The following is an 11,254-nucleotide window of genomic DNA, read 5'->3' as shown; positions in this document are numbered from 1 at the left end:
AAAAACCACAAGGGTTTACTGCACATACTGCTGCAGGATGTCATGTACTTCATGATCTGCCTTTTCTAATCTCTCCTTATCTCTCACTCCAATCCTTTCTCATGTCCCTCATCTATTGCAAATTCCCTTCTTAAGCTGGAAAGGAGCACATAAATATTTTCATGCTGCATAAATAGGTTGTTTTGTGCATAATGTCACAGGAGGCCTTTTTTAAAAACAGGACCTTTAGTGCTGTGATAACGGCCTCCTCATTTACACAAATGAAATCTTCCATGGAGCTCAGCACTCATCTGCTCTGCAGCCCCCATGCAAAACGGCTGGCGCAGCGCCCGCTCATCACAGCTACAGAATTAATACAGAATATTCCATAATAAAAAGGAAGCCATTGAGCACCAGGTTTGAAAATGCCTTGCAAATGTAACTGATGCTAAGGTTTTTATTCTAGTGTTCCCCAGCAGCACAACCATTGTCTTCCTTCTATGTGAAATCACAGCTACTTGAAATGCTGAAGTGCAAAAGGACCCATTTATGCTGGCCCATTTGCCAGCATCTTTGCCCATTCTGTGTGCTCACCTTACGTTTTCTGTCACTTCTTGCTCCCTGACCTTCATTTCCTGTTTATTCAGCCCTTGCTCAGTGTCTAAAAAGTGCAGACACCATCAAAATGGACTTTTCATTTACTCTGCACAGAAAAAGAAACAGTGTTACAATCTGTACAGTTTTTAAAAGGGCTAATGGAAGATATTGGGGGCCACACTGGGTCATGGTAAGTCTTTGAATCAAAGTGGTTTTCAGGAGCAATGTTTAAATAGCATGACAGTAAAAACCGGAATTAAGCATCAGTGATTTTGCTCTAGTATTTCTATTTATATTTGACAAGCATAAAGACTTCAAGCCAATGGATTGAATAGCTCTGTAGTACAGAGCAGAGAGAGACTTGGTGAAAATTATGAGAGCTCATCGATTGTGTGTTTTCATACTTCTCAGGTCAGCCTGTAACCCTCCAGGACAGACTATCATGGAGCAGTTGAATTTGTTCTGGACATGATCCCACTGTGCTGCCAGGCAGGCAAAGCTCTGCCAGGCTCTGGTTTGGACCTGACCGTGACCTCCTCAAGCCCTCAGGTAGACTCTGCACCCTATGGCCTCTCCCAACATGACACTTATTGAAAGACTTGGGGGCATTTTGTTTTTCATCCTGAGTTTGGAGGACACAGAAAGCTTTTGTAGTTTGCTTCCCTGCAGTTTCAGAGGAGGATTATTGGTGCTCTTTTCGCACAAATCTTACGGACTCATTTCTTCTCTTTTCCATCTGTTGTGTGACTTCTTTTCCTGTGTTATGTGTTAGCAATCAACAACCAACCCATGGTTGGTTTCTTCCTGTGCAGGGTTCTGAACACAGCATTTCTTGCCGAGAGATTGTTCCACGTGGGAGGCTCCCACTCGTTGTTTGTGGCTGGGACCAGCCATTCGTGCCAGTCTAAGCCTAATGTGACTGCTATCCCATGAGAAACTTTACATATTAATTGTTTTACAGAAGTGTTTTGTATCACTTAAAACTCCAGAAGCCTTGTCATAATGCATTAAAAGAACAGAGAAAAGAAAAATCTCAGAAACCTTAATGTTTCTTGTTATAGAACCCATCTGAAGAAAAACCAGCTTTCCAAGTTTATCTTGGCTAGTCTGTAACAAAGTCTTGGTTTGTATGAATTGCCACACTACTAAAAGATCTAATTTTTCTATGACAAACTAGCCTACATACAATAACTGAATCAAAGAGCACAACATGGAGTAAGCACTTTATAATGTACCTAAACACAGTAGCTACCTGATTTTCCTGCCACTTTATTTATATTTAGGCCAAGGGACAATTTAAAAAGATTAATTCCCAAGTACACAATTCAGAAAAATATGAGTTACAATTCAGAACAATATTTTGAACCGGTGCTGTTTAGTTGTCTTTGCTGGAATTCAACCTTGATGATATCCAAAGGTCCAATAAAATTTTTCATGGAAGAATCCCATATTTGTAGAACATAATAAAATTGTAGAGCTGCAGCTCCAGGGCCACTGAGAACTGGAGAATGAGGTCGTTCTTTCTGGGGACTTTCTGGTGTCATGGGATGTGTTCCAAACACTTTGCTACCTGAGAAACATCAAACATAACAGATCATTACATATAATAGGAGCTTTGATCTTTGTTAGTAAGACAAAATGTGAGGCTGTTTATTACTAACGACTTAGGTGCTCATTAGTGGGTTCTGACAGGAGTCACTGACAGCAACAGGCAAAAGGAAATGTTTAGTGTTAAACCCCCACACAGAACACTGCAGCTCCTTTTACAGCTCATGCAACAGAGGAAGGAGAAAAGCCTTGCACACAACTATTTTAAAATTATTTACCAGAGCAAGAAAGAGATTTGTCTGATTTATTATCTGCTTTTTCAATAAACTGCAATTGCAAATAATACTAATGCCTGCCTTTCACATTGTGCTTTTCATTCCTAACTCACAAAGCACCCTTGGACAGAGGTCAGGATCATTTTACAAAAAACAAACATGAAGTGAGGCCACCTCTCTGATGACCCTGAGTAAGACAGCACAGTCCCCAGCTCTGCTGACCGCTCCTCACAGGAACAAAGGATTAGAAAGGGCATCTTGTGTCATCAAATCCAGCTTCTTACTCTTCAAATCTATTTTGCTATAATAACCTCATGCAAGACTCTTTGGGGCTCATGATCTCTTATATAAGCTCCTACAAATAATCTTTCAATGCTATCATCTCTTGTATGTCTTCATCCATCCTGACCCTGTGGTGTGACTCTGCCTAATGCCAACGAATTACACACCAGTGATTTGGGACCATCACCCTGAAAATGCCCCCAGCCTCACACATTGGAGAATGAATGGGGCATTTCTTGACATGTCTGCTCCAATTTTATGCATCTCTTGGTGGTCCATCCTAGTAAAAGACCTGTAATATGTGCCATGACAGATGTGGAAGGTGTTCCTGAAGCAGAGAAACAGAATTCCTGAGCCTGACAGCTGTGGAAGCTGTGTGTAAAATCCCTGCACAAATACATGGCACAGTTACTACTGCAGTAGTAGCTGGAGGCTTGCAGCAGCCCCAGGTGCTGACACAAACCAGGCATTTGAGTTTATCCCTGCAATACCTCTGCTTTTGTGTAGAGACTGATACCTTGGCAAAAAACAGACCCTCAAGTATACTCAGTCCAACATATTTCCAAGATCCATCACCCCTTCCTTTCTCAAACTACGTACTGGAGGAGTTATCAATGCCTTTCCACCTACACAGCCTGGATACTGACACTCACACAAAGGCAGTGCTCAAGCTTTGAGGTCGTGTTCCAGCTGCTGGTTTGAATGTCTCTCTGGGCAGATCTATTATGCAGCAGCTACAGCAACAGGATACCACGATACAAACCTTCGCTAATAACTGAGCACGAAATGGGCTTTTGGCTTGGTATCTTCAGTTTTGTACCTTCACTTCAGAACATGTTTAGAGCTGGCTTCAATACTGGGAAAATTATCTCAGCTTCTTAGACACAAAGCTGTTACCCAAGTGTTAGACGAGGGCACAGCCCCCGAACTCACTCCCCGGGGCTGTGCACAAGGCTCGGCTCTTGCTGCTGTTGTGGCTGCAATTCCCCAGCCACCCACTTCTTTGTTTGATTGTCTTTTCTCACTGAAACATATGTTTCCCATTCCCACGGCATTTGAGCAACAGTTTCCATTGTAAGCCCCTCCTGAGTGACAGTTCCATGGCAGCCTGCGAATCACTTGGCACTATTTATGAAATCTGCTTCAAGGAGGGTCTGGCTGCTCCGAAAGAGCATCCTCTGGCAGCTCCGGGGGCAAGAGATTAGCACCATTTTAGGACAGGTTTGGGTGTAAAAATACCTAGTCACAGTTGATACCATCCTTATTTGAAGCTCAGCATCGTCCTGCACCTCAGCTCTTTTACCCCAGGTCCTGTGACAAATGTCCACCCTTATGCTTGGCTTTCCCCATTTTCCTCTCATACAATGTGACACACAAAGCCAATGATGAATCAAGAACTGATCACAATGACAATATTTGATTTTGACAGGCAGCCCAGGTAGGCATTCAGACTGTGCAGGTTAAGAGAACATTTGGCTGTCAGCTTTCTTCACCAGTAATGCATTTGCTGCTTTGCATTTATGCTGTACAATCATTTCTGTGTCTCTGGCTTTGATGTTTCTAGTGTAGCTGTAATTACAGCATCCGAGCAGTGCTGCATGGAATTCATATACTGGGCAGCTGAATGAAATGGCCACCTATAGGGAAATGAATGTCCAGAGAATGAGGTGTGTAACTTTCAGGACAGTACTACTTCCAGCTTCAAAACAGAGCCCTGGAATGGGTGCAAGTGGGACATTATTGCCTCCCACAAGAGGATGGTGTTTCATTTATAACTCCAGCTAGCTCACCTGTAGCTCTGTTTTCATAAGAAATAATCACATACTTAAACCAGAAAAATAATCACCCTCGACACTGAGGCTGCTGTGCATTAGCACACCACATTTTTCTGGGGAAGCCTTTGGGCCTGAGCTTTCTAGTCTGGGTGTCACTGCTGTACAGTCACTGCACCACTTCTGGCTCTTCACACCTTCCCTTGAAGAGGTAATGTAATTTCTGGGTATAAACCTTCTTGCTGCCACAGAGTTGGAGGGTCTGGATATTTTACACTTAGAAAATACCAGCAAGGGCCAGATTATGTTTGCTGGATTTGTGTTGGTAATTAATTTGCCTTGCATGCTATTGAAATGACAAAAACATTATTTTATATGTACTTACGGCAGAAAAGAGAGAAATTTGGGTGGAAAAGCACAGACCCTATGATCTGATCCATCTTCTCTTTGCTATTTCCAACTACTTAAAGCATAATGTCATACTGAAATGCACACTTGGAGTGCTGCATTCTCTTCTGACAGATTGTTATGATGTTTTTCAAGGTGACCTTCATAAAACGTGTTTCTTTTGAAGCTTATACTTCATTCTCAGGTCATAATAGTTTCACACAGACAAGCAAACTGCCAGCTCCTGCTTTCTAATTAATGCTTCTTTGAGGCTTCTGAGTGGGGGATATAATTAATAGCACTTCAGTCTGGAGTGCAGAGAAATCTGTAGCAGATTACTGGGATGTGTGTTTACTTCAGGATTACATACAAACAGCTCCTAGACCATGCCCTCTGGGAATTGCCCAGGCCCTGGCACCACCTTGACTCTAACTCCAGTGTGAGCACTCAAAAGGTTGCCCTGCTTTATAAAGTGAGGCTCTGAAACTACTGAGGGTCTCTGCTTGCTACACCCCTTGTCCCTGCTCCCATTTCCCATAACACAACATGTTGTGTTTTTCAAACTTGCCTAGTGACTCTGCTTTGCCAACCAGAAGCACCAAGTGCAGAAAATACCACTCACCATGCCTGTGGTGCCCACCCAGGGGACAACCTGCTCTGTGACCCACAGTGTACAAAGGTACAGCATCTTCTGGGGCAGAACTGTGTCCTCAGTGCATCCCAGATCCACTCTGTGGATCACAGACACAGCCATTACTTTGTGGGTTTATGCAGTTTAAAGTACCAGAAATGATAGGAGGGTTTTTCTTACAGTAAAACAAGCAAAGCTGGGTGTTGCAAGTAATTTTGTCATACTTGCTTAATTTAAGGAAAGTGATGGGATTGCTCTGGTGTTCACTCTCATGCATGCAGCATGGATTGTCACACTCCAGAGGTGCTGGAGCAAAATCAGATGCAAGTCAAATTGCCAGTTTAAATCCCTCCTGGCCAGCTGCTTCTATCAGTGGTAATTTCCCTGCAGAAGTCAATAGAACAGCATTTTTTCCACACATGCTGAGATCTTGGTGCAGAACAGGCAGCTGTGAGGTAGGATGAGTGCTCTCAAAGAATGAGTGGGGGAAAAAAAAAGAATAAAATTTATATTCTCTGCAAAAGCTGGAAAGACTATATTATTCAGAAACATTGCCAGACTGTGGACAAGGGGAAGAATTGACATTAGAAATCCTGCAAGACAGTGCAGGGCACATTATTTGAAAGGATTTTTACAAGAATTTGGCATGTTGCAGGACACAAATTATTCAGGTGGTTAAGCAATTAAAAGCTATTGAATATTTGTAACTCCAAGCACTTGGCAACAGAATATCACTGTCAACTTCTTTATGCAAAGGGACATTTTGACATTGTACTTAAGACTGACTACTTTTCTAATGGCATAGAAGTATTCAGTTATGCACAAAACAGAAAACTACTGAAACTTGTGCAGCCTGGTTCTTTCTTCAGAAATAACAACACACAGTGAGGCTGCCTTTGAAGAGAAACATTCTTCACATACTATCTGAAGGTTAGTAAGTCTTTTAATCTTTAGCCTTTTTGCTGGCATGTGCAATTTAAAATGCACAAAACAGACTATCAAAACACTCAGCTATACATAGTTAGAAAATTCAAAAGGCGCATCTGAAAATAGACTTGAAAATTAGGGTGCTGTATCAAATCCTGCTCTTTGAGAAAGGACACTTTTCCCTGTGGATCCACCTCAAAAAGAAACCAAATTATGAGACATGGCTGACCAGAGGAATGAGAAAAGCTCCCAAAGAGGTTCTAAAGAGATAAAATCTTGGTGCTACTAAGCACAAGAGTGACTAACTGGGGAAATTCTGTATTAAATATCCACCCCCAAAAGAAGTTTTTCTTTCCTTTTCTTTCTCTCTTCCAGATTCACATGAAGTTCTCCTGAACTCCAGCTCTGCAGACACAGTTCTGTGAGCAGAGCCTGCACTTGCTGGGGCTGTTCAAGAAGTGACAAGTCCTTCTAATGAGGTGGGATACAGGGGCATGGGGACACCCAGGGGAAGACCAGAAACACATGCAAAATACAAATTCACTCCCTGACATTGCACACACAGATAAAATATTTAAAGATAAGCTTTTTCTCAAGGGTGGAAACTTAGCAAGGATAAATGGGTTCATTTCCTTAAGCAAGTGGGTGGGTATGTTGGGTTTTCTGGGGACTGATGTAGAAGCACTTAACTGTAGTTAGCCAGCCAGCCAAGAGGGATCAGCACCAGCAAATGAGTGGGGAGAGAACCAAGAGCTTCCTGCCTTACTCAAGTATTTCTTAGGAAAAAGTTACTTGCAAGTCCTTTTTGATCAGACAGTCTCCAAATACAAGTAAAAGTCCAGTCCTTTGCAGTTGTGGCAGGTGGAGAAGGATTTGTGATAAATCTAAGGGTAGCTAGAAAAACCTTAAAATACAGCTTGGGCTGCCCAGGCTAATCTAGCTAAACTGGGCTTCTTTAAACAAAACACTGAAGTGCAAAAATGATGCATGAGGCCTTAAAATTGCTATTTATTGGCTGCAGAACACCCACATTCAGCTCTTTATGCCTTTCCCTATGCTTCATGAAGAAAACTCAAGTCAAATGTCATTCAGGTAAACCTACAAATAAGTCTTTGGTAGGTGAAATACAAAAACAGCTTCAAAGAAGGATGCATATAACCTTGTTAATTTGCCAGAAGTTTTCAATCTTCATCACCTTAGAAGCAAGGCTAGACAAAGCTAGATGAAGGCTGAGAAATGCAGAAGGTGCAGAGATATTCCTTTATCTCAGGTTCAGAGTCTTAAGCCTCAGAAGCAAAATAATGTTGGGGAGAAGAGATTGACAGTGATGCCTAAGTTGGAATCAAGGGTTGGAAGGACTGCCTGTACTCGGCACCCTGATGATAATGATGCCAGGAAAATTTAATTTACCAGTTTGTTCTAGGAAAGGTAATGACCTTAATATCACGGGAAACGTGTCAAGAGGTCATCCATGCAGACACACGCTGACTCATTTTCATAATAAATGGAAACAGATGTCCAGCCACACGAATTTGATTTCAGGAAAGGATTTATACCACCTATCCAGCTTTGTGTTTAGTATCAGAAGAGATAAAAAATGTTTTATTGATATGTGGGGATTTAATTCCAACCCCTTTGAGAATCTCTAGGGAATAAATGCACTTCCAATTCATTTCTGAAAAGACAAAAAAGAAAATAATCCCTCCAAAACCTACCAAATCAATAAAGGGAAACAATATCACACTGGAATAGGGATGTGCCATTTTCCCCTAAGTACTATTCATTGGTTGCTGGGCCATAGATGAAGCACCACATAATGTCTCTGTTAGAGAAGAGTGCTTACACATGTATTACCAAGGATATGCTCTTCCTGGCTGAGTAATTCCCTTTTGAGCAGCATATTTCTGAGAAGGTGAAAAGTGGGTGTCTAAATGCAACTCCAACAGCCACTGCAGAAATGTGGCTGTGTAGTCCAAACCCTGCTGCTCCAAACCCTGTAGGTCCCAGCTGCTAGGGAGAAATTTCCTTCACAGATGGGAATTACATGTGTTACATGGCTTTTTCTGTGCCCATCCACAGAAGGGTTGGCACAGCTACTTTGGCTGGAGAAGACAAGAACATGGTCACGATGCAAGAAAAAAATGGAAGGAGAAGTCTGGTGAACTCCAAATGGAGTCATCCAAAATGCCATCCAAATGGCAGAATGGCACAGGAGATGAGAGCTGCCACGTAAGTGTTCCACCCATACAATGTGCAGTTTAGCTCAAGATTTCTCAAGCTGGGCTGCAAGCAGTGAGTCACACGGAGAGAGGAGGGTTATTTCTGGGATTTTGGTTCTTCAGAGGAAAAGCATGAAATAGTCAGAAATGACAGAGAAGTGAAAGTGCTGGATGATGGCAAACAGCATATGGGGAGCAGGGGAGAGAGAGCTTTTGGCATCCTTGCTGCAGTGTTAAATCCCAGCCTAACTCACATTGATCTCCGGGGGCCGGTTCATTTCTGCTGGAAGAATCTGGCTCCTGGGACTCCAGGTACAAAAGAAAAAACTCTCAATTTCTAGAGCACCAATGTTAGTGTTTGCCAAGTGTTTTTTTCTTTTCTTTTCCTCCCTGCAAATTTTTTTTTTTTTTCCTTCTAAGGCCAGTGGAAAATTTAGCAGAACAGGCAGTTTTCCAGCAGGCTTCAGTTTTGGAAATTGAACTGATCAAACCATTTAATACTTGACAGGTGAGGTTAGTATTTGCTATCCACTCTATAGTCTGAATTCTGATGCAATTTTGTGTGTATAGGTGCATATGCATACATGGTTGTACACAGACACACCAGTTTTAGCTCTGTGTAGAGGTACCAGGGCTATTTTCTGTCCTAAAAACAGAGGGAGGATGTGTTAGGTTAAAAACTCCTCTTAAGTAAATGCTGATGATTCTCATTTCTAGCACAGCATTATTTTTGCTGCCTGGAAACAAAATGCTCTAGCATGGTGTTGTTTTTTTCAAGAAGGAGCATGTTATTTCAGCCACTGTTGGAGTGTTGTGCCCTTTTGGAAACAACACAAACACAAGAGCTTTGGTTTCTTTTGTTTCATTCTAGATATTTGCCCTGTTGTCCTCAAGAAGTCTCTGGAGGCTTGAACAGAGTTTTGGGTGTTGCAGGAGTAAGTCAATGTTTAAATCATTACCTCTAATTTTCCTGGAAATACTTCTTCAGAATTTCTGCTTCAGCTGCCATTTCTTCTTCTGTCCTCCACTTGTCAGGGGAATCATCTTTGTCATGTCGCTGCAACTTTTTGAGGGAAAAAAAGAAAAAAAAGTATATTTTTTTCAGTTTTAATGTCAAGTTTAGAGCAATGAATCTAACTATTCCATGTGTCTTCAGGATGGACGGACCTGGTGATGAAGATAGGAAAGGTGAAGGTTGTTGAGTAGTGACAGTGGTTAACTGGCTCTGCTGCATTTACAAGGACAACACCAGGTGCCAGGGTGAGTGACAGGCAGTGACAGGCTCAGCTTATGGCAGACACCTTGTGAGTCTTTGATGCAAAGCTGGCAGGTAAAACAATAGGGAAACTCTCAGGTACTTTGAAGCACCCTCCACATCAGTGGAGTGAGCTGGACACCTTGACACTATTTCCTGTAAATTTTTCTCTCTGCCTTTTCCTCTGCCCATGGCACCACCTTTCCTATCAAAGACCTATTGTGATAACAAGGCCCTGTTACAACTGTTCCCCACCACCAGTTTATATTTTTTTTCATTCCTTCTCTGCATGTAAGTTATTAATCCTACCCTGCCATTCTTGAAAGCAAGACACATCCCTAGTCCAGAAACAAAACCTGCTGTTTTAAGCATAATTAAATTTTATTGATTTCTTGGGAAAAAAAGTATATCAAACATATCATTTTTGTGTCTAACTTGCACACTAAGTCCACAGAAATTTGCTCTATCCCATTTGCAGTAACTATTACATGATATTGTCCCAGATATGATCATTTCTTCTTTCGTCACTCAAGAAGAAGAGAGAAGCTGATGGCTTTGTTGCTTTCCTGAAGACAGCAGTTCCATATAAGGGTAAATATTGGCACTTGAGTGACTATTTGTGCACATGTCCATTCAAAGAACGCCTGACACTTGTCAAGTGAAGGCAGCATTTACACCAGACAGCAGAAACATTTGCTTAACAGATTAAGTATTGAGATTCCAGTGGTTCTAGGTTTAGAGCACAGCAAAGACTGCATTAACAGCACCAGTGCTTCTAAGGAACTTCATAACTTCAACTTTCTGTTAATGTCACCAAGAAAATATAAAAAAATTGAAAAGTAATGAATTTATACCTTTTATTCTGGGACAAATTTTAGTATAGAAGATGAAGTGGTGAGAAAACAAACATGAAGACATCATGAACCTGCCAAGCAAAGTGCATTACTGTACATGGAATATTTAGCAATAAACTATGATTGTTAGCATACCTCCAACTCACAAACGTTTATTTGTTCTATGTTTCTCCTACTCTGAATTTTTCTGCCAGCTATAGTCCCATGTAGTTTTACACTCTGCAGCACAGATTTCCCCCTGCTCAGCAGATGAAGCTGCATTAGAAAGTCATTTCCTTTCATGCCAATACAATGCAGTAGCTGTAGGGAAATTAAAGTGTATTACTGTTCGACTCAGAGAAGACTAATCTTCATTGTTACATTAGCACTAAGTGTGTTATAAATCCATCTTGTAATAATGCCACAGAATTAGAGAGAAAGATTTAAAAGCCAGGGACTGGTACAGTGTACACACTATCAGCACATGCCCTATGTCCACAAGTCTGCTCTCACCCTCTGCACACAGCCACACAGTGTTTAGCTGACCTG

General features: G+C 41.6%; 1 protein-coding gene across 1 annotated transcript in view; it reads right to left on the bottom strand.

Moving 5' to 3' along the window:
• Positions 1-2,024: 2,024 nt before the first annotated feature.
• FHIT (fragile histidine triad diadenosine triphosphatase) overlaps positions 2,025-11,254 on the bottom strand; it is a 393,154-nt gene continuing 383,924 nt past the window's right edge. Inside the window, exons 5-6 of the mRNA XM_062500855.1 lie at positions 9,577-9,680; positions 2,025-2,146 (exon numbers count right to left, since the gene is read on the bottom strand). Of these exons, the coding sequence (XP_062356839.1) occupies positions 9,579-9,680 (102 nt within the window). The 3' untranslated portion in view covers positions 2,025-2,146; positions 9,577-9,578. The remainder of the gene's footprint in view (positions 2,147-9,576; positions 9,681-11,254) is intronic.

The sequence above is a fragment of the Cinclus cinclus genome, chromosome 12 (assembly GCF_963662255.1).
Source record: "Cinclus cinclus chromosome 12, bCinCin1.1, whole genome shotgun sequence".
Taxonomy (NCBI): domain Eukaryota; kingdom Metazoa; phylum Chordata; class Aves; order Passeriformes; family Cinclidae; genus Cinclus; species Cinclus cinclus.
The sequence above is the reverse complement of the archived record's forward strand: the minus strand, read 5'-3'. Positions and strand labels throughout refer to the sequence as shown.